The sequence below is a fragment of the Ammodytes marinus genome (genome assembly GCF_949987685.1).
Source record: "Ammodytes marinus genome assembly, chromosome: 13".
NCBI lineage: Eukaryota > Metazoa > Chordata > Actinopteri > Uranoscopiformes > Ammodytidae > Ammodytes > Ammodytes marinus.
Window position 1 is genome coordinate 25,151,851 of NC_137217.1, and position 24,456 is coordinate 25,176,306.

At 40.3% G+C, this 24,456-nt stretch overlaps 2 protein-coding genes across 2 annotated transcripts; both read right to left on the minus strand.

The window, feature by feature from the left end:
- Nucleotides 1-441: 441 nt before the first annotated feature.
- On the minus strand, nucleotides 442-10,765 carry rhbdl2 (rhomboid, veinlet-like 2). The gene is made up of 8 exons (XM_080040231.1): nucleotides 10,344-10,765; nucleotides 7,587-7,839; nucleotides 4,705-4,853; nucleotides 3,578-3,690; nucleotides 3,249-3,349; nucleotides 2,451-2,511; nucleotides 2,311-2,372; nucleotides 442-1,695 (listed from the first exon to the last, which is right to left on the minus strand). The coding sequence occupies exons 2-8, from the start codon at nucleotides 7,824-7,826 to the stop codon at nucleotides 1,504-1,506; spliced, it is 918 nt and encodes a 305-aa protein (XP_079896357.1). The 5' UTR covers nucleotides 7,827-7,839; nucleotides 10,344-10,765; the 3' UTR covers nucleotides 442-1,503.
- A 941-nt stretch (nucleotides 10,766-11,706) lies between these two features.
- akirin1 (akirin 1) lies at nucleotides 11,707-23,693 on the minus strand. Its single transcript, XM_080039071.1, has 5 exons — nucleotides 23,329-23,693; nucleotides 14,367-14,513; nucleotides 13,193-13,321; nucleotides 12,396-12,467; nucleotides 11,707-12,226 (listed from the first exon to the last, which is right to left on the minus strand). The coding sequence occupies exons 1-5, from the start codon at nucleotides 23,531-23,533 to the stop codon at nucleotides 12,216-12,218; spliced, it is 564 nt and encodes a 187-aa protein (XP_079895197.1). The 5' UTR covers nucleotides 23,534-23,693; the 3' UTR covers nucleotides 11,707-12,215.
- Nucleotides 23,694-24,456: the final 763 nt, after the last annotated feature.

Sequence of the window (24,456 nt, forward strand, 5' to 3'; positions counted from 1 at the left end):
TGTTTATTCATTAACTCTACATGTTTCACAGAGGGAGAAGGATAAAGTGTTATTTTAGGAATGTGTAGGTAGTTTATGGAACTTCATTTTGTGGGGAAACCATTAGACAAATTATTTTTTTTTAAATTAATTAAAAATCACTGGTGATGAGCTTTACACTAACATCAGTTCAGAAGTCCAGTATTTAATGTTTAATAATTAAACAAAGTTTTTCTTTTAGATTGATTGTACTTTGAATGAAGTTGACCTACTGTCCTAAGGACCAAAAGAAGAAAGCCTATGTGATTTCAGAATTTAAAATTCATTTCTTTATTAACTAATACAACGATACACATTGTCAATGGAAAAAGTTCAATGCATAAACAAAACGGCAACAGCAACTTAGTAACACATATTAAATTCAAATTAAAAAGTGAAAATTTATTTTTTATGAATAGATGCTGTCACTGCCATACGGAATGGATACAATCACACAGTAGTTCATGCAGCATCACACAGCAGAGCCACACGATTGGGACCAATATTGGAAATGTAGTCTTAATCAATATCGAGCTGAGGAAATGCAAATCCATGTGAGGAGGTCTCTGGTTATAGATAAATCAAGTATACACAAAAACTAAGATCTGTTTCTGAATAACAGTCTGTACCTAATGCCCTGAGTTGAAGGTGCCTTATAACATATCAGTCACGTTTCATTTCACTAACTAGTTTGCTAAGCCTTTTTGTAAGTTGGGCAGAAAAATTAATCCTCAGTTTTACAACTCAACATGTAATTAGCCACATCCTGTTGACATCATGTGACTGAAACAATAACGTGGCATAAAGCCAAGGTCTGATGGTAACATGAAAGGAGCAACATTTTGAACATTCATCCCTTTTTATCCTGAGAATTCTTAATCAACTCTTTGTTCTTGAAAGTGCCGCCATGCAGCCAATCCACTGACTCCCAATACATTTGGTGTTAAATGCTGTGAGGGATTTCACATTTAAGGCACATTAAATGAATACTAAAAGTCCATTCGTGTCCATGATGATTCAAGAGAGAATTAGAAAATGAAAAGCGGTGCATAACATGATTAAATTACACAGTCTGGACATTATTTCCTATTAGAGATAATTGACATAAAAAAGGACCAGTGTGTTCATTATTTCCTGATAATGATTTAAAATTACAAAAATATCTAAAATCCTACAAACAAAACCCTGAAACACAGAAATAAATCACATCTGGAATAAGAGCACTGTGAGTGAAAACAACAATGAATTCACCTTAAAATGATATACTCTTTAAAGGAATATTTTCATAAACAATGTCTAAAACGTAAAATCTGCAGTCCCACACATTGACAGCAGGAGGCAACTTTAAAAAGGAAAATCTTTGAAAATAGTGCAGTACATTCACATCCCAAACAACTTTGTTTGAAGCATATTGGTGAAAACAGCTTCCTTCGTGTGGCATTAAGGCTTCATTTAAAAAAGAAAAAAAGGTTGGTGAGTGCAGCTTCATTCTCCTAAGGTGCCGGCCGGGGACAGGTATACGTTATAGAGCGCAGCAAAGATCAGAAAGACCACAAAGGCCACTATACACAGCCAGAAACGTGGGTCTTTGAGAAGCTTTGTGTTGTATGCGCTGAAGAAGACGTAGCCGATAGTCATGCCGGCCACGATTCCTCCAAAATGAGCCACAAAGGACACCTAGGAGGAGAGCAGATAAAGTCAGGTTTGAGAGTTAGCCTGTAGGCTGTAAACATTCAAATCGGATTGAGCAAAGACTGACATTCAACCTCACTGAAATGTGGTGAACACCCAAAAAAAACCTGCAGGGCAATTTAAAACAGCCAACTGTTTCGTAGGAATGGGGAAAAGAATGGCGATAAAGTGGGGGAGGGAATAAGGAGTCAGGTTTTTACAGATTCTGCGGTCTAGTGATCAGTTGGAAGACCATCAGAATTTTTAAATGCGAGAAAGATATTATATGCCTTAACTTGTTAAAATCTTCAAAACTAAAACTTGTGAGTCAAGTCAAGTTACTCATAAAGCCCAGTATAACAAACAATTTCTATTTGTGAATCATTAATTATAAATGCTTTGTGTTAAGTGTATGTGTTTTCAATCTTAGTCTGTTATATCCCATACAGAGATATGTACATGCAAGAAAAATCATGTCCAAGCAAGAGCTACTGCTCTTGCCACAGGCAAATGTAATCAAACGTCAGTTTGGGGAATCAGCTGGATAATTATTTTTCCTGATCGGAAAAGTTTTAGCGAGAGCCTTGTTTTTTTTATTATGCTGCAGAGGGAAAACAATACCTTCATTCCATCCTCGCTGTTGACAAATCTTCTGTAGAAGGCAAATCCAAAATCCATGGCAACTGGAGGAGGAAAACAGTTAGTAATCTCAAACTTTAGAAAATGTATCAAAAAGGTTGAAAGACACGGTAAGAACATACCAAATAGCACTATGGCGAGGATACGGAAAACTCCAAGGAGAGGAATCATCTCTCGGAAATTCTGCAAATTGAAACAGTACAGAACAATATTTCATCGTACAAAGAATAAATCTGAAAACACAGTAAAGGCCTGCTACTCAAAACAAATGGAACAATATAGTTAAAAACAAAGGATGTGTGCTCTGTAATTGAATAACAAAGTTATGATTAAAAATGCAGTATTTAGAAACTATGTAAACTAGTACTGTACATAGACACATACTATCTGCTAACCACGTTGACATTGAATTGGATAGTCAAAGAAAATAGGTTAATTTCTATGTTAAATACGTTATATTTGGGGGCGCCCTTAGCTCAGTTGGTAGGGCGTCCCCCCCATGGGCCTCAGCCAGCAGCGGACCCGGGTTCGATTCCAGCCCGCAGTCGTTCTCTGCATGTCACTCCCCTCTCTGCCCCATTTCAACACTGTCTACACTATCAATAAAGCATAAAAATGCCAAAAAATATATATACAGGTATATATAAAAAAAATAAAAAAAAAATTTATATTTTCTTAATAGGCCAAATAAAAAAACAAGCCCAAACAATATCCCAAACACTGAGCTGTGGAAGTGTGGTAGAGATTGTATAGTTGTAATCATAGTATATTTTTGAAAAAGACAATCCGTTTCTATGTTATTGTCTGTACCGTAAATCCCACAAACATAAACAAGAAAGTTAACACAGAAAGAGAACCTGAAATGTAGTTTGAGCTGATTTTTATACCATCTCTTCCTATTAAACTGGGTGTGAACTTACCACCACTGCGTTCATAAAATAGCCTCCTATCAGGGCATAGACACCACCGGAAGCTCCCACCAGAGCACTGTTAGCATCAAAGATGGAGCTGGACAAAGAGCCTGGGGGGGGAAATGGAAATAATCAGTTTCACAATCTTTGGCGTTTCTGACGTCAAGGACTCAGTCCAACTCAAACAGGAAACAACAACTTCAATTGAATTTAACGTTGGAAGTTTCTGCTTGCAGAGCATTCACAAACAGGGATGAAGTAAAGCTAGCCTTTGGATGTTTGACAAAGACAGGGCCAAGTGTGCAACGTTCGAGTGAAAAAAGGCAGGTGATGCTTACCTGCAATGACGCCTGCCATGTAAACCATTCCCACTTCAAATCCTTTGTGCACCAGTTCCAGTGGGATTCCCAGCAGCAGCTGCATCAAAAGGTTTCCAATAATGTGCTCCACACTAGGGAGGAAGAGGTGGAGACCAATCAGAATTTTATGGACCAAGCTGGTGGTTTACTGTTAGTAAATATCATGCGTTTCCATTTGATGGGAAAACTTCCCTTCCCTGTCTGTGGCTCATAGACCAGAGCCCGTTTGTCATCCTGAAGACATAATTACTTAAAAAAATAGGTCAATATATAATTTTACAAAGAATATGTACATGCATTGGTTCATGCCGTAGGACCAAGTACATGGAATTGACTCAAGGAAAAAGTTGCATTGTATACGTATAAGCCTATTTCATTGTTTTTGATAGTTTAGTTTTAACAGTTAGCGGATTAGTGCTCAGCACAGATGAATAAGCTACACCTGACTACACAGAACGATCGATTCATAGCTGGTTATTGGACTTTTCATGGAATGCACTGACAGTGCGGAAATCAAATGCATATCATCAGACTTATCCTTTAAGCTAACATCCTGTCAGGCCTTCTTCAGTTAATGCTGGCGAGTGACTGTGAGCACTCTTCCCCTTTGCTAATCTAGTTTTCCACTGTGGTTCTGTGAAGTAACCCTTTTTGGTTTCCCCGTCTTCCTGTGGCTTGTGCACTCATGATTTTTTGAGACTGTGTGCTTGCCACATGACTTTGCCGTCTTTTGATAGATGTGTCAGCAGTTCCGGAAATAAAAGTGTACAGAGTGTCTTACGATTCGCCTTTGTAACTGTAATTGTGGTGCATCCATTAACAACAGACATATATGAAGTAATGCAGCAAAGGGGAAGGTGTTGAAATCATGACAACGTGGCTATACCCAATACTTAACCCTCTATAGTACGCAGAAAGGAGGGGCAATGATTCACAGTATTAAATCAGTGCCTTTGACATTATTGTAAAAATAATAATAATTATGCTTAACAAAACTGATATTTTCTGCAGGTCCATGATGCTGTGCTGTTAAGTGCCTGTGGGAATTTCTCCACTCCCCACACACTGACCCAAGTCTTCATCTAAAAAGCCCTGTGGATGCTTACCCAGCGTGTACAAACATGTAGGAGATAAAGCGCCATGCTTCTTGCCGTCTCTCTGGCAGGTATGTGAGGGGGCTGGTCCAGATGCCTTCATCAAGGGTCACCCACTGCTTCTGAGGCTTCCACACAGCATAGTAGATAAACACGGACAACTGATGAAGAAATGGGAAACATACGCAAAAGTTAGTCTTTTCAGAAGGAGAAGTTCATATATTCCTGGCTTTGAAAATTGCCTTCAGGTTAAAGCTGCAGCAGGTACGGAGGCCAGGTGAGCTAAATCCAGAACAGCTGAGAAAACAGAGATGGGAAGAATGAACCAGAAATACAGATGTTGTAGTTTGTTGAATTGACTCATGCAGCTTGGATGTCTGTATGCCTGTAATTGTGGGTACATAAAGCAAGGGCACATTGAGTAGGATCAGTCGATCTTCTCTGGCTAAATGAAAGGCCACCAAGTACGAAAATATTCCCACACATTCAAATGCAGTGACAATGGACCTCTGCAAGCCACAAAGAGTGAGCTGTTATCCACCAAGTGCAAATAGGCGGTGTGCAAAATACGCCTTGATAAGAAAGTGGCTAAAGCAACAGCCTCCGAAACAGCAACATGGGAACAAGCGACAGAATGAATGTAACAGCAATTTTGTACTAAAAACATTTTTGATGTTTAAAGAGTATGGATTCTTTAAGTCCCCCAATTTTACATGTATACACGCACTTTAGAAAGATCTAATGAATGGTTTATAAAAACACTTGAATGAAGCTCTAAGCAGCTCTTAAGAACATCTGTACATGTATCCTAATGGACATGATTTGTATTTTTACAGCTTTGCTTTCATATTTTATATTCATGAGTTTGTGTTAAAGTTGTTCATAAATAGACTACATTATAGTGTAGTTTTAGTTTTTTTTTGTTTTATTTATTTATTCCCTGTAAGTGCTAAATAAGGGGGCGTCAAGTTAAGTGTTAGAAAAATGTGCTAATGTAAATTTTAAAAATGTAAATATGAATACCGTACACACACATTATTTCAAAGTGAACTCACCATCACTTATGATGCGACTGCTGGTTCCTGGACTAAAACCAAACTTTCTACTGTTTGTTCAACACTAAAATCATTCCCGTGGCATTCGCTTGAAGTTATAAAAGAGGACCTGATGAAAAACTCAGTGAAGTCGTAGTTTCAGGGCAAAAAACTAGTCCACAGTATCCCCCTAGTATCCTGCAATTTCAACAAATCACCCACTGATCCTCCACACATTCCACAAAATGTGTTTATTTACTTGATTTTAAAAGTCGAGGACGAAGAGGAGGTTTGGCTTTTCTGTTTACACATTGGGGGAAAAGCATTAATAAATCCCCCTACAGTACTACAGACCAACTGTACCAGCTTCTGACCTAAAACCACTCATGATAATGACTGTTTGAATTGACACCATGCCTACTCCTGCCTGCCTACCTGCACTTGAAGAATCAGGACATTCAGAGGAGGCGGTGCAGATAACCGACAGAGACTTAGGGTGTATTCACACATGCCGTATTTAGTTCGGTTGAAACGAACTCAGGTGCACTTCCACCATCGGTGCGCATCATTCAGGCGGGTGTGAATACAGCAATCACACTCGGGGGCGGACCAAACAAATGCTCCGAAACCCAGCTAAAGAGGTGGTCTCGATGCGCTTCAAAACGCACTCTGCTGCAGTTCGTTTGTGGTGTGAATTTGGCCGGACTCGATCCGACCCAATTGCAGGAAGCACTGTGCCTTTTCTTTCTTTTCTTTTTTAATACATCGCCATCAGCTTCACATTATGGGAAAGTGTTGTTGTTGCCATTGTTAGGAAGATTAGTTGTGGTTTAACTGGGAGCCCCGAGCAAAAATATTACATTTGATAATGACGCGTACACATGCTTATATGTTCAGCGATCAGATGGAGAGGGTAGCGTCTCCCGTAGCCTACAGTGCCAACAGGTTCACGCTGCGCTTTGCACGAAGTGTGTGTTTTTATTTGTCTTCCCAACGGGACCGTCAATACTGTCCCTGTGTCAGTTTGGAGCTGAACTGCGCCGAACTGACACCAAGCTGATACACAGCTAAATCAGCTGTGTTTCAGCTTGAGCCTATTCTTCCCGCGAGCCGCGTGTCCAGCAGCAAAAATACAGTAAAAATTATGTTTCACATTGTAGGCTACAAGCCACATTACGTGGCATTGACATAGGGCTACATATTATAACCATATGAAACAACAATAATTTGATGTTTTTCTTCTTTATTTATAGGCTAGATGTAGGCCTTTTTATTATTTTTAACCCCATATTATATCAATGATATATTTTTGCAGTTTTTATTTTGTTCTTCCTGCTTCTCTCCACCCCAGAATGTCTGTCCAATGAATGAATGATCTCAGATCACGTGTGGTTTTGCTTCGTAATGCTGGTTCACTTGCAAAAGGGGCAATATGAAAGTGGACCACACCAAACAAAAAAAATCTAAATTCTATTTGGTCTGGACCAAAGCAAGTGAACTAACGGACTTTCCATGTGTGAATACACCCTTATAGAAAACATTAACGGTTCACGTATCATACAAGATCTTCCTAGTTCAAAACAGTCAAAGAAGACTACATTTATTCCTACATGTCATGATTTAAATTTGAAAAGATATCTCCACCCTGGGCTCACAAGGATAAACTCAATATCCGCTCCACTAAATACAGTCACCGCGAATCTATACAGTAATTAACACCATTGCTGCCTGGCAGCAGAATGTAGGCTGCATGTATAAGTAGATCACAGAATCCATAGCAGTGGTGGTGGTGCCACTCAGTGCTTAAACGGCGTGTGTGTGTTGTTGTGTACATTGAGGACACAGTGACCATCACCATACCTCTGCAATGCTGATGAGGATGATGAATATGGGAGGGGGGCAACAGTTAGCCCTCTCCAGGTATTTGCCTCGGTTGTGTTCTGGGAGCATCCATTTGGAGACAGCCTGCTGGAACTTCCCACAGCATCCCACCTTCCCTTCACCGTCTGGCTCGTCCGCTCCTCCCTTGAACGGGATCCCGTCCCGGTCCAAAGGAAAAGGCTCCAGCTCCTGCTGTCTCTCCTGGTCAATGTCCTCCATTGCCGCTACAGTCCTACACAGCAGGGGGCATATTGTGACTTAAAGACCTACTTCACCGGTGGAAATATGAAGGTGCATTGAACTCTGAGATCCTATGTAGTATAAATGTGCAAACATTTTTGAAATCGGTTCATCCTAGCCTGAGAAAAGGAGAGGCACCTATTTGCAGACACATGGGGAAACGGAGCTCCACCGGAAATACGAAATTTCTTCTTCGTTTTTTTTACTGGAGAGGAAGGTGGGCCGTGAGCATGTGTGAGGTTGCAGTTTCTCTTCACTGATGTAACAAATATATCATTATCCTGACTTCCAAAAGCTGATTGTCTGAGTCTGCGTCTCTCTCTCCCTTTCCTGGCTCAAAACAGTGAGAACAGAAAGCCATTCTCAATACTTGTATAACAGTTGTCAAACGAGTCATTGAATGAAGCTGATCATGTAGGCCTATCTGATCAGTAGCGTAGTTCTCAGCCCTCTTACACATCGTGAACATGCTCTACATTCAGATTAATAAACCTATTGTATTGTATGTATCTCATTATTTATTTATTTATTAACAGGAGTTTTTTAACGTCTGTGCCACTGGCTATTTATGTCTGGTTGAAATGTAATTCTGCGGCTGCACGCGATCGTTACTGTTCACTTGCGTGATCAATAGCCTAATATGAATATAGAAATTATATAATAATTAAAACTGTGATCACTAGAGGACAAGGAATCTGGTAATAAATCAATCAGGATCTACAATGGAAACTGTCACCTTATGTGTTAGACGTTAATGTCTTTCACCCCACTTTTTAAAATGAGCTGTTTATTTTAATGTGGTGGCACTTTTTGTGTTTTATTTATAAGAGTTTATATTTGTATGTGATTGACCTACTTGTGATAATTGTGAATTAAAGAGACGGATTTCGGAAGATGTAGCCTACACAAAACTTCATTGCTTCATTCATCTTCTACCTCAACATCTACTTTTTACCACCGTCCTGGCCACTTGGGACCCTTAACAAACTGACTTATTTTACTGTCTTTTACTGTCTACTAGCACCATAACCGGTGGAAACTGTGTCTTGTTATTATTCACCGCTAGGTGAACGTCGGCAGTAAAACAAAAAGAAGAAGAAACGCTGGGTGATCGCTGCCAGTAAAAAAAAACGAAGAAGAAATTTCGTAATTCCGGTGGAGCTCCGTTTCTCCATGGGTCTGCAAATAGGTACTCTTGGAGAAAAGGCAGAAAGAGTGTTTTATGGCCTCACTGTCTACCCCTACATTTTACTAGTGTGACATCAGCCTAGTACACATTTAGGGTTGGGATTAAAAGGACAGCTGGGCCAAGGAAAGACTGAGGGATGAAAAACTACCTCATTCATTATATTATAATAGCGATTTTAGAATGATAGAACGCCGGTTCTGTATAGGCGAAGTATTCCTTTAAGGCCAAATAATAATAATAATAATAATTTGGATACACTTTATTTGTGCAATTTTCAAAACAAAGTGACGAAGTGCTTCAGATCAAAACTCTGAACACAAAACCAGCTATGAATTCAACAAAAAAAGTTACCATAATAACCAAAGTGCAACATACTGTACACAACATCCAAGCAAAACCACAAGAAATTCTGCAAAACAAGTTCTTAAAGGACATCCGAACAAAAACAGGCATTCCTGTTTGGTTATTTTATCTATTAACAATTGCAGAATACAGAGAGGCGTTTCAAAAAGTGTGTACCAACCATGGACATATAAAGAAAGGTACCAACTCATGCGGGTACTTCCGTAAACACCAGACACACCTATTTTGTCTGTTGTTAAAATTCTCACAGCCCAGAGTGTCCAAAGATCTCAGTTGATTGGCTCACAGATAGGACAAACGTAAACATCAAAGTCTTCAATTGCAGTAGCTGGAAGCAGCAAATGGTTGGCATTTCTTATTCAATACAATTACAAACTTTAATATTCAAATGTGAAAATAGCTTGATTTAATTTTTTCGTTTACAATCCACTCATTGTTTCAGCTATACTTATAACTAAATGAATGCAGCTAAGTTTCTACTTGTGATTTTAAAACTTTCAAGAGCACTAGTGATAGTAGGCGAGAAAAACATTGTATGCCTACTTAATGTCACCTATATAATGAAAAGAAAAATCTATGTTTTGCTGACTGAAATACACTCTTTAAAAACGTGCTTAACTACACCTAACAGTTGTAAATGTATTTGAAATAGTATTATTTCCACATGGGTTCAGATCTTATGGTTGTTTTAATAATAGCTCCCTGACTGGACAGGGGCTGATGGAGGACACAGTATGGTGCAGACAGTAGTATTCTGTAGTGGTTCAGAAGCCTGCTAACAAGCATTTCCTGTTCACAGGGCGTTGTTGATGATAGCCTACAGTTTTTTTTTGTGGGATTCCACGTTATTTTTGACAACCTTTAAATAGCCTTCACTCAAGCTGAGACTCATCGCCAGGTACATTGTTTCAAGCGTTAAATCAACTTTACTTTGGCCTACTCACCTTAACCCTCCACAGAAAGAGTGCGGTTGTCTCCCAGCGGTCCACGCGCATAAATATAGATACGGCCGAGATAATTCAATTGGCTTGAGCTGAACAGTGCACGCGCTCGGACAGAGTTCAAAACACTGCACAGTAACGTTTTCAGTGTCTCTGCTTCATAATTTTTTTCCTAACAATCCGCGGAGTTCCTTCTTCAAACCGTACTTCTTTGTGAGGTCGAAAGAAAAGGGGGGGAAAGGCACTTGGGAGATAATTATAGACCCATTGCTTTTTTCCTGCGAGACGCTTCCTTCCTTCATTCCAAGTCCAAACAAACCACCGATGCCCCCTTGTTCCACTCGGCTGTAGTACAGTTGAGCATAAACCAAACGGAGACAATACCGATGTGTATGTGAGACCGAAACGACGGCGTACCTGTTCCCCGGTTGCCACACCTGCAGCATGTGACGTCACCGAGACAACAGGTCCTTTATACAGAGCACACACTTAACCCCCAGTCATCCATAATGCACACACACACACACACACACACACACACACACACACACACACACACACACACACACACACACACACACACACACACACACACACACACACACACACACACACACACACGGGGGAAAATACAATTAAGTGTTGCATCACCCTACACGTACCACAAGTGGGAGCCAGAGCCCATACAATTAAGAACAATGCAGTTGAATGTTTAACGGTGCAGGTGGCTAACAAACCAAATACTCTACATTGGGGAGGATTATTCGTAAACAATACTTATTCTTATGCTGTATGTTTCCATCATAACTTTCAACAGCAGGTGCGGCACCAGATCATGTTTCTCATTTCTTAAATACACAGCTTTTCTTTTAAAATAACCATTACCCATCAGCCACTGAACATACCCTTTGGCGAGACTGCAAATCATTCTCACCATCTGTTATTGAATTAATTGTCTTGATTCATTTTGTGTATAAAAATTAAGATAGTGCTGATAAAATGTTCCCTGCAGTCACCAAAAGCCAAAGGTAACAACTGGGAGGGCCAAAAGCAGATTACACTCACACTGGAGACGTTGGCTTTTTGACTTGAAAAATATGAAAGAAAGCTCATACATTTTCAAAACACAAATTCTCTGTCAATTACCTACTTTAGGCTTCAGCTAGTGTTTTTCCAACCAGTGTTCCCGAGGTTTAGAAGGAACTTAAAATCTAAATGTTTAAGCCAAAATTGAAGTGAAGTCCTTAAATGGAATGTGAATTTAAAGATATACAATGACACAGCATTTAGGAGAACTTCCATCCAGAGGCGCTGGAAGATTTTTTTGCTTCAAGAAAAAGAAAAAAAAAACATCCCAGACAAAACCTTTTAAATCACAGAACTTTTATTTTTTTCAAAAGGGAGAAAAATCCACATTCTCAGGTAAAGAGTTGTGAAGAGGGAGGAGGGCAAGAAAAGTGGGACAATGTGAGAAGCGGGAGCCATTAATACAGCTGCTGGAAGGTTATACAGAATGACCACAAGCCAATAAGCTTTTTTCTACAGCGCCGGCAAGAGATTTGACACAGATCTGCTTTAGTCAGGTTTTTCAGAAAGAGTATATCAACATGGGGCAAAAAAAAAAAGGGAAAAAAAAATGAGTGGGCTTCATACATAGTTTATCTTTCAGATTCTTCTCAACTTTGGCCAGCAGCAATAGTTTTGAAGTAAGAAAATCAAGTTTTGGATTAAAAAGAGAATAAACCATGGCACCCAAACAGTTTGAGATGTTAAGGGGGAAGAACATTGGTAAATTAAATGAAAATCCTAGGGAAAGGGGGGCAGTAAAAGAGGAGCCATCTTGTGAAAGGAGGCCGGGATCTCGTCAATGTGAGTTCAGGAGACATCTGAAACACAGGTAATGGTTGGTACTGTAGATTAGTGCTGCAGTCACACACACAGTAACAATCAGATTTTAACCCTGAACACAGTTAAACAAAAAACAGATACTTGAAAACATATACTGACGGATAAAAATGTATTTTAGAAAATGGTGGTTGACAGTTATATACTTACAACTAGCAGGCCGGGCTCCGTATCTTCGCATTATCTGGTCTTGTGTGAATTTCACAAAAGATTCATATTGTTCTGGAAAGAGAGGAAGTAAAAATTTGAATTATTTTGCTGTTGATTCAAAATCCTGATGGGTCAGAGGACAGAGAGACTACATCCAGACCAAGCCATTTACAGCAAAACAGCACATTATAGATTTCAACATATTGGGATCACCTATACTGTGTTAAATACAGCGGACCTCACTAGAAAACAGAACTATCCCAGTTAATAACTATGAACTATTAATCAGAACATTCCCAAACCTGCTGTGATGATCAACTCGTTGTATTACAATAAGGATGTCTGACAAAGTGAACATAAAAACATCTTAATGACAACAGCTGTATGACGTGACTTACATTTGCATGAAGTCATCAAACATACAAAAGTTATCTGCTTGACTTTAGTTTACACTTTTATGCACACCGTCTGCGACTGGGTTGGGGTTTTACAATTTGTGGACGAAAAAAATGCAAGCCTAGTGGGACAGAGGGCCAAAACGAAGAGAAAAAGACAGACTTGAGTGAATGCAGTTTTTAATTCAGCTTTTAAAGAAAATTGTGCCATCTTTACTGCACTTGTTCTTTTCCCGTCTACAGTCTTGGCATCTTAACCCACACAACATTCTTATAGGGAGGGTAGCTAAACGTTTCTCATTAAACTGTGTTCTCCACTGCCAGAATAAAAAGCAAAATCTGAGATCAAAAGTCCTGTGCCTTCATAGTTTTGATATAGTTTCAAAGAGGAATGTTTATTACCTGCAAGTTTTGTGTTAAGAATCTGTTCGTACTCCTCCCGGATCTTCTCCTCGTGGTCTTTCAGCAGCCGCTCACACAGGTAGCTCACCTGCTTCAGTGTAAACGAGGGCTGGTCCTTCCTTGAGGCACCTGAGGAACACAAAGTCAAATCAACTATTTAAAAAAAAAAAAAAAAAAGGTAGAATTATTTTTCTGCAGTGAAGGGATAGGTCACCGAGACAGAAATGTCCTCTCTCCAGCTTCCACAAATAGGTGCTGGGCCAGGTGCATATTCACAGATTTGCTTCCATTTGTCCCTGGACTAACCTCTAGCAGCCAACAGGGTCACGTAGCACTAATGTGAGCCTTTGCTCTTAGCCAGCTTTACCTAGGTGATTCTTTACCCAGTGGACTTTGAGGTCTGCTATAAGCTGTTTGACTAACATGTTGTTAAAGCACAAGTGTGGATCACAGAACGTGGAAGATTTAAGAGCCTTCTCATCAGAGACAGAAGGAGGCCAGTTTAGTACCAGTGCAGTAAGTGTGATCTATGGGACCATCCTGCAGAGTGAGAGGTGAAAAGCCTGGGGCTTGGATTAGAGATAATGGCTGTTAAAGATTGTTGGTTGTATAGGGGAATATAAACAGACAAGTATAGTATAATAAACATCTAAATGTATATTTTGCACCTCTTATTTATACTAGTATGAAAGAAGACATGTTATGGAAGCAAAACATCCAGAAATCTCAAAATTGACTTATATTTTGACACAATATTTTTGCCAGCGGTGTCTCGCCTTAAGTTGGATGGTTTTGATGTCTGAGTTGGCTGTCACGTCAATGTTGTAGGAAATACTAACCAGAACAAAACAAAAAACAGAAATGTTATTTGATCACCTACCTACAGTTAAATATCCTCCTACAGCTCAAAATAACCCAGACTGGTTTAACCTCAAATGTAATGGTATCCATACTACATAGCTAGCGACACAGAGTTCTAGAACTCGACAGACAGCTCATTCTAGATAACAGCTCACAGAAATCATACATGGAGCTGGTATTGCTCAAAAGTAAACCTCCATGAACTGGTATCAATAGCACCATGCGCTTACCATTAGAGCTGTGCATGACCAGAAGACATGGCGTGTGTGTGTGTGTGTGTGTGTGTGTACAGCCAACAGTTAGATTCTCCTACCTGGTGGGGAGCTGGGAGCGTTGAGGGAGGTGCTGGGGATGTGGGCATCGCTGGAGCTACCGGCCTCAGTCTGGATGAAGGCCCCTTCCAGCTGCCGCCGCCTCTGGATCCGGCTGTACTCCTGACGCAGGTTCTGAAAGATTTGCTCTGTAGGGAGGAAGCAGAAACAAGGACATAAACCGTTAAAAGCAGGATAGAGAAAATATTTGTTTTGGACGTGTATGTAACTTTTAACTAGGGCTGCAACTAACGATTATTTTGGTTTGGCCCGTTAAATGTCATAAAATAGTGAAAAATGTTGATCAGTTTTCCAAAGCCCATGTTGACTTCTTCAAATGTATAGTTATGTCCAAAACACAAAGATATGTCAGTTTACTGTCATAAGAGGATTAAAGAAACCAGAAAATGTTCACATTTGAGAAGCTGAAAACAGAGAATGTTGTGGACATTTTTCATTAAAAAATTACTCGAAACGATTAATCGATTATCAAAATAGTTGCTGATTATTTTAATAATCAATTATTCGATTAATTGTTGCAGCTCTACTTTTAACCATGGCTACGTTAAACAGCACACATTGTAACCGTTTACCACGAATGAAGAGTGTTCCCATTGGGTAGCCAACTCTCATTTATAGTCATTTATGTTGGTTGAAACACTCAAAACTGGAAAATAACAGTTTTTCAAAAGTACAATGTGCTATGTTTAAGTCATTTTGATCAACAGAAGTTATTTGAAAAGTAAGACGTCGAATATAGCTTTATATTTAAAATCGAAGGAAAAATGTACAATATTCATTAGTTTAGTTTTTTTAATGTGTGTTATTTTATAACTACAACCGCCACGACCAGTCAGGTTGAATGAATTCGAGCAGGAACAGGGACTAATAGGAGAAAGAGTATTCATCCTCAGTGTTCTTAAGATAAATTATAGCTATAAATTCCTCTGCCATCTTCACACGATATCAGTTCCAAAAAGAAAAGCACAAGTAGAGGTGCGAAAGACTGATTGCAACATATCAAGCTTTAATAACATACACAAAGCTGAGCTAAGACGCACTTTCTGAGCGTGTGTGACTGTATCAGTTTCACTTCTCCTTTTCTCTGTATCATGCCAGGCTCCAGCTGGTGAAAAAGCTGCAAAATAAATCTGTTCTTTACCGGGATGTAACTTAAGTGGTCGAACAGATGCTGGGGGTATTTTGTGGATGTACAAAGTAAACGGATCAGTGTATTACTAGACCATGCATATTTTCACCCTGAATTCTAATAGGATACTGTGAATAGCAATATTTGAGTCTTTTTATATCTTAGAGACCAACAGATGAAGGAAATGATGGGCAGGTGAATCGATAACTTAAATGATCATCGAGTTGTAGTCCTACAGTTTACCCCTAATTTATAGATAAACATGAAAAATAAAGTATGGAGTGAAATAAGGTAAATGAAAAAGGCAATATGAGTATTTTAAGTACACAGGCCTAAAACTACAATGAGTCAAAAAAATGTGGTTTATCTTCTCAAATGTTTCCACCTTGGGATGAAGCATGTGCTTCCCAGCTGTCCAGTGTCAGAACAGCTTAAATATGCCTCACAGTTAGCACACAAACATCTAATTATAAACGTTAAAGTTCAAAAAAGTTCATGGAAAAACTAGACTAAAACACTATGGGCTCAACCAGCGGATAATGATAGCAAATGTAGATAAAGGACTTTATCTTACTCTGTTCATACAGAGGGGGGTGGGGGGTGAAGAGCCTATACGTTACACCTCTTTCTGGGGAACCATGCCTCGTTTATCTAGGGTGGGGAGGGGGCTACAGGCCATGCCGCCACTTTAGCCCGTTGATCAGTAATGCCGGTGTCAGGCCAAAACATCTTTCTGTCTGTTACGATGGTGGTCACTATGTCAGATTAGAGAATAATAGTCATACATTCTTAACCGAGGACATCACGATGGTGACAGATCAACAACCGCCTGCCGGCAGTGTAAATAGACTATGGCGCTAGAAGCACCTCGTACGTTACTGCTTTGCAAGCGGCACTGTAAACCATGTGAATATTAGCAGCCTCATCTCTTCCTGCAGAGTGCTGTCAGCCATGCTCCTACTGGTCGACATCATGGAAGCAACGCAAGCCGCCTTGGGAAGTAAACTTAAAGTCAAATATGCTAGGCTTTCGTCCACTATGTCACGCTACACATAAAACGATTGATTGTCTCCCTCTGTAGTTTACGACACGACAGCACCCTGCAAATGCTGAATTGGGCTGATATTGTGCAGTCTGACACTGGCTTAAGCTTGTTTGGATAGTAAGGAAAGCAGGAACTTCTCTAAAGAGCCATTTTAAGAAAACCATGTTATATGGGGTAGGATTGTTTTTGAACTGTTGCCTTCCCCAGAGACCCCTCCTCTTGCTGTGTGTGGCCTCTAAACGTTCCAGCATTAACAACACAACACCCTAAGCTGACAGGCTCTGTTTTTTCAGCTCCAACTGGGCTTTTCACTCTAAATAAAGCTATGCCACAGCCACTGCAGAAAGAATGGCATTCACAGCTCACAATTGGGGGCTGTAACCAGGACTGAACCAATTAGTAGATTGACAGAAAATGCAATAAACCACAATTTTTATCAATTATTTTCAGTTGAAATATTCACTGATCCCAGTTGCTCAATTTTATAAAGGACATGATAAATCAAAAGAGCAAACGCAGTAAGGCTAATCAAACAACACATTGATTTTGATAAAGACAAGCTGAATCCAACAGAGATTGCATCAAGTTGCGGTCAGTCAGTTTTAATAAGATGCTTACCAGCAGGACTTTTATTTAAACGGCAGTAGGAGGACCATGTCAATGCTATTATAAAGTTGCACTGTGCTGCTCATCCAAAAACATAATTTGGACAAAATCCAACAAGTGCATGGCTAAAATACAGAGGCTGATTGTGTATATCTGACCACACCAGCTGAAACACATTTTATAATACAAGATCCCAAAATACTGATCATGTCCTTTACTTTGCCAGTTTTCCCACCCAATAATTTACCAACAGACCTTTCGAATAGTATGGGGAATTTTGTGTGTCTCTTCACTTTCATTTTGTGACTCGTTTTGTTATTTTCTGTGTGTGCGCGTATGTGTGTGTGTGGGGGGGGCTGTGACTGGCAGTTTCTACTGCAGGGCTTCCCCTTTGTAACAGAAACAGGAACTAAACGTGACTTGTTCAAACAAAGACTGTATGAGCAAGAAAGTGCTAAATACTGGCTCCAAGGAAGACTTGAACAAAATCTATCATTATTTGCGAGTGCAACTATGCTTCAGTATCTGGGGCGACACTCTAGGTCGCCCGAAATAATGAGGTGTAACTCCTGATGTGAAATATTAATTCTGACTCATGGTAGTGAGAAAATATTGGACAGTCTTAGTGAACTAACAGTGGTGCATCTGGCTGCCCATCATTTCAAGCTCTGCCAACTAGTAGCTAGATTGTGGACGTTGCTTGGCAACACTGACCCTGCCACAACCAGGCCAAGCAATCAATCACAGAGACTTCCGGGAGCCAGGGAAACACAGGAGAGAAAGCCCCGGCTAAAAGGCTTAGGCCAAACACTGAATACGAAAGGCAGATCGGCTGGATAGATTGGACATGGTGGTGGGGAGAAAACAAAGCTGACTCATTTCATTTCACCCTCCACCGCTATAGGATTGTTTGGGGGGAGTTGGGTTTCGAATGTCCAAACTGCCAGGGAGTAAACCTGTGATGCATTATGGGTCAGTTGAAGTTGGTCCTCTGCAGCAAAGAATTTAAGGGCAACTGCTATTAGTTGGAAAAGGTCAGAAATGGGAAATGACTGATAAAGAAGCTCATTACTGATGAATAAATAGTTTCCAGACATTTCCAGTATTTAGAATGAAATCTTCTGGACCAATATGTGGGCCTTTCTGTGATTGGTGTTATAGGGTTATGATGAAAAAATACAACAGGATGTCCCGGGGTTATCATATTCGGGTGTCAGGTAAACTTCAGCACAAATATTATCCCTATTGTTAAGGGCAGAAAGGGAAATAAGCGGCTTTTCAACCAAAAGTACCAAATAACTTTTAGTTCCAGGAACAAGGAACTAAAATGCTCATTCGGCCCGTTATTGTCTGTGTTTCCAGTTCTACTGCGGCCCAAAGTCCTGGGAAGGTTATGCAAATCAGGCCAATGAGGATTCAGGAATGGAACAGTAGCAAAAGTAGATAACTGCACTGCACATGTCATTTTATGAGAGAATAACGGCCACCACACACATCCTACCTCTACTGCGCGTCTACCTCGCGTCTGCGTCTGACTTTTTGTCACTGACCGTGTAATCAACCTAGAGCGGGCACACATCCAACCTCAGACGCACTGCTGATGCGCGTCGGAGGCACGTCTGCAGCGACGCTCCCCTTTACCTCAGGAGGCTCGCCTATTTTTTTCTGAGAGCCGCGCGTCTCTCTCGGGTCTCTCTGCTTTAACTGATAGAGAAATACTCTGCTGAGAGTCATATTGACTTCATACTGGCAGTTTTCGCTGTAGTTTCACCATTTCCTGGTGTGTCCCTTTCAAAATAAGACTTCCAACAAGCGAAAATTTAAAAAAAAAGAAAAAGAAAAAGGCAATGGGGTGCACGGATTACTGTCCAGACTCAATATTAGACTCAATATAAATCATATGCATCATAAATGACAGGAAAGAACTTCATTTTTAATGGGAATTATCTATGAAAACTCTATGTAGAAAGATAGGGCTTTTAGAAGCAGCGCTGCAGCAGCAGCTGCTGCTGAGATGTTCCATGTGTGTCCGAGAAAAGTCTGAGAGACGCAGCAGTAAGGTAAGGCGACGCGCTCCAGAGGTAGACGCAGGATGTGTGCAGAGGCCGTAACCCAATGGGGAAATTTCCTGAGCTAGAAATCGGCCATTAGAGAATTTCAAAGGTTGGTACTCAGTAATGGCAAAAAAAAAGTTGGGTGATGTTGACCAAACTGCAGTCCGAGTTTAGCACTTAACACTTTTCCAGTTGAGGAGGACAGACCAAAGGTTTTAGGCCTCAACACCTCCACGCATTTCTGTCAAAGAAATCAACCAGTACAGTCTTTTAGGGAACATAAAATATTGTACCAGGAAAAAACAATCCTCATCTGTCAACTGTGGGAATTTTTACAAAAGCACAAGCCCTGACTGGCAGCACATGAATGAGGCCTAAGAGAAAGGGGTGGCTGATCCTATCTACATTATGAAATAATTACCCATAGATGCCAAGGCCTGCGCTGTTTGATCCCCATTTTTCACCTGCACACAAAGCCTTGCTCAACACAAGAAAACCTGACTTGCTGGAAAGCATTTGCGGGTAGAGACGGTGGGAGGGATGACAGCTGACCTTTTGCTAAATACAAAATTGGTTCACTTGGCAAACCACAGTGAAAAGGCAGGTTTGCAGCACCAAGTCCCATGAGGAGCCTCTTTCTGGGTGAAGGTGAGTATAAAACCTAGTAGCTGGACCTCATGTCTGCAGCAGACAAATCTACATTACTTCACCTTTGCAGCTGCTGCTGTGCTGTAATTCAGCTCAGCAGACAGTGGAACACACAAGAGGCATGTTGGATGATACATAAAGTTCAGGCTAGAAAAGCAGCGTCAGACCAGCGATAACCTGGAAAAAAATTGTCCTATTATTCATTTTGTGCACTTACATAAACACAGCTGCCGAAGTATAAATATTTCTCTGTAAGGATCAGCAAGTCAGAGTGAATAAACACTGACAAAAACAGGGTCAAGAATATGTGACTCTTCACCTCCAGTAATATGCAACTATGGCGAAATGCACACAGTACCTTCTCGGAAACAAAGCATTTCTAAAATCACTATAAATCTTTGGTTAACCAGGAAGAGTGTGACAGTTCACCAGAATCGACACAGACGTGTGTGTATGTAAATGCCCGGCTCTGCAAACCTCCCCTGGCTTTTTCTGTGAGTGACAAAGCCCATTTATTTCTAACAACATAGAGACATGAGTTGCCCTTTGTCTTAGTAAGTGACGCAGCTTGTAAATCGACCAAATTAGGATTATTTTGTTTGTGGCTAGTTGATCATTTTAAATAAAATAAAAATAACATTCACTAATGACTCACATTTCAGGTACCCGTAACACAAGTTATTCACTCCCTCCAAAAATAAATCTTCCATGAAGAATGCCTTATTCGAACTCAATAAAGAAGCACAGAACTAAGTGGAGAATACCACATCATTCAGCCTTAGTTGATTGTGTTATAGAAAGAAGTTGACAATCTTTGACATTAAAAAGGAAAATGTAGGGACTAGGGAGATATAAACCTCTCTGGATTTGAACAGCCTAATGGTGGAGACAAGTGGCTCAACATACAGTCTCTGGGTAATATGAAGGGTGGATCACTCCTAAATTAAAACATGTATTATAAATAAAAACAGCTTATCTATGAATACATTTGCAAATGTGTGATTTTTGTTGCAGTTAGTGGAACTGTCAATGCTGCTTAGTGGAAACAGCAAAACACATCATAGCAACAGGAAGTAGGGATGGGCATAATTGATCGATTAATCGATCATTGCTCGTTAAGAATATTGTCGAGCACGTGAAATTGTTATCGATCATATAGCCGTTGTGTTGCGCAGTGCGAGTCCGGCAGCACAGCAATGAGTTTCACTATGTGGCAGCACCAAAGACTGTATGGGCAGCAATTAAACATTCTACCAGCAGGGGGAGATACTTAACTAGTAGTAGGAGACAACAGAACAGGCTCAGGCAGCAGCCTGCGAGCTGCCGTAGATGTCAAAACAAACAGGAAGAAGTCAAGGCAAAGTTTGGCATCGGACCGGACAGCTTTAGAACAGAAAATAACTAAGTTCATTAAGCATTGTGAAACCTTGTATAAGTACAGCACACCGAATTATGTACCACTTGTACATTGAAGCCTACATCCGACCCTGTTTAACGTGTGACGTTAGCGCCGCTAGTATTAGCGGCTAACTTTAGCGTCCATGCTTTCCTACTTCGCCTTCATCAGGGAACTAATTTGCACATTTTGTTTATTAGATGAAGTAACGTTAGGTCCTTTACCACTCAGAGAAACGTGCCGTGCCCTTATGCAGTCTTTGGCAGCATCTTAGGAGGCGCATATGTGTTTAAACTTTAAAGGTATCGTAGCATTGGCTCCTTGTTGGCTCATAGCCTCGGGCTTTAACCAGCGCCGCATTTTATTATTATTTTATTTTAAAAAGTTGCCTTGTCTTAATAGATTGTTGTTTGCCTGGAAGATCTTGGAATAAAGATGTAATTGAGTAAAAACCTCTTGTATACAGTCTATGGTAAAACGCTGTATTTTGGATGTTCTGTTGGCATTTTTTAATATGTAAAAAGATAACGATTAATCGATAATTGATCGTTAATTTTCCCGATGATCGATCAATGAAATTTCTTAAAATGCCCATCCCTAACAGGAAGGCTAACTAGCACCATAACTCATGCTCTTTATATCATGTGCTATTGGCAGAAACAAGGACGTCCGGCAATTGTTTTATTAGAATTAAAATTGGGCAAGGAGGATTGTGCCTTAGTGATCTCTGATCTGATCTAATGCTGCCCCATCTCAGTGGCTGGCACAAACAATAAGCCTTGCTGGATCACAGTGGAGACATCTATATTGTAGTAGGTAATTATCTTGTGTACCCCACACCCATCCAACGCTCACAGCAGAGCTTTCCAAGTCAATGGGTGAGTAGAGTACAGACATAAAGGAAATGAAAAATGCCCTCTGGGGCTTAAAGAGGGAAAGCAATGGCCGTGGTGCATAATAGTAACCCCCCACCACCACCACCTCAATCCAAGACACTAAAGCCAAGAAACATAACCCAGGCAGCTCCCTAATTGACAGCCTGCCATGATGTGCCGGCTGCTGTGAGGCCATTTGTCTTCACAGTGTAGAGCCAAAAGGCTTGATTTATAACAAAGGTGTTAAAGTAGGAGCAGGATATTTTATAAAATCCCACTAGTTTATAAACTAAACTAAAATGTAAAACATATAAAACAATGTTGTATTAGTTATAGCAGGCTTAATATCCGTGGCATACCATCATGCTAGATGCTACAGCTGCATATGGTACAGGCAAAGCTGGTAAGGGCAGTCAGAAAGCTGCATTACAATGTCCCCAATGCTAGAAAGAGTATTCGAGTTAGCTTTGCAAAGGACTTTGACTCTAATATTTTCGCGAGAAAATCCTCATTAGTTTAAGCAAGCTGACTAAGCCAACTATGCAACAATAATAAGCTGGCAAGATGCCACATACGAATAAATATAGAGCTACGTCTACTTTTAAAGGTGCAGTGTGTAGTATGACATCATCAAGAAAGTTCTAGAATGCAACGCTCCCTTGGTAACCCCCAACCCTTTCGAATAATAACAGAAGCTACAGTGGCCTTCAAGGACAAGAACAATTCTAAATTTTAAACAATGCACCTGATAACAATCCAACTATGACACTTTCAAGATGGCGGCACTAGGCCTTGGTCCAAGATATGCAGAAATATGGACATATATGAGACCCTTTCTAAGGGAAAAAATAATAATTCAAAAAAAAAAATTCAGCTATTATGCACCAAATTAAATGTACTTATGGATATTATAATTACTTTCTACAAAATCTGCTAGGAAATAAAACCCAAACTTCTACACACTGCAGGTTTAAGAGTCGTATTGCTTTATTATGATTAGTAAATGTTCTGCGTTGGTTACTAAGCGACAACGTTCCCCTTCCTGGCATTAGCTTAAGCTAACGTTTAGCCTCCAACCCCCATTCTGACTCTCAACTAGCTAGCTATCCTTTCCACTCCACCCAAACCCCCTCCCCCATGACACCCACCCTGAAACGCAGAAAAAACATGAAAAAGGTCTCATTTCATACCTGGGGTAAGCCTGTGTTCGCCTCCTATGGCCTGGGGAGACATCGAATGCGTTGGGCTGTCGACTTGGGGACGGAGATTGCATCTTTGCGGAGAAGGAGTGCTCGAAGTCCCCGGTAGTGGGTTGCACCTTCTCCGCTTGGGAGACTGAGGACTGAGGAGGGCCTCAAACTCCATCGACCGCTTTAACGTAGCTCCACAGGCCATGTTTGCTAAATAAAACAGGGGGCAACAATAAGTTGGAGGAAAAACTACCCGCAAAAAAACGGGGTCTAACGCTCGTTGTTTGAGCGAATAACGTCCCTCGAATTTCTTGAACCTTTTCTTCCACAACAACGGATTTTCTTCTCTGAGTAGAGAGCCAACTGCCGACCCTGACTGCTGAATTTTTAAAACGTCACAATGGCGGAACCTACCATTTGAGAAAAAGGAGGGGGGTTTCAAATATAAATAACATGTTATTTTTCATATATACATTATTTTGATTGTGATCGTTATCAAGGCGTACTTTGTTTAACTTATTACTCAATTACTACTAGAATTAGTTGTATTTTGTTTTCTAGTTTAACGTATTTACGCTACGATTTCCTGCGGTAAAACCCTGTTGTTGTTGTTGATTGCTTTTCCGCTGAACTCAAATAGGAGGTTCACGAGACGTCTGGCGGTGATGGTCAGGTAAATCAAGTAGGCTAGATTAAAAATATAGCTTACTCCGAAGTGATTTTAGCCTTTGCTTTATTTTCATTCACAGGGTCCAGATCCTTAAAAAGTACTGAAGTAATTGAATACGTTAATACCCAGGGGGCAAAACCCCTTCTTATTTTTAAAACAGACATGGAATGTTGTAACAGGTTGTTCACTAGAAATGAAATCTATAGGACCTTCAAGGATCACAATCTGGCTGGTCAACCTGGTCAACTGCCTGCTGGAAAGCTACTGGCAAACAATAGGCTATTGGCTATTAACAATAGGCAATGTGGCTGCTAGGCTATAGTGACCTGGAACAGAGTCCCATAGCTCATACACTATGTTTACTTTAGGATCTTGTCTTTCCTTGCTTTACCATCTGCTATAGCATACCTCTCCTATTCTATCACATGCATATATCTAGGCACACATTCACTGCAGTG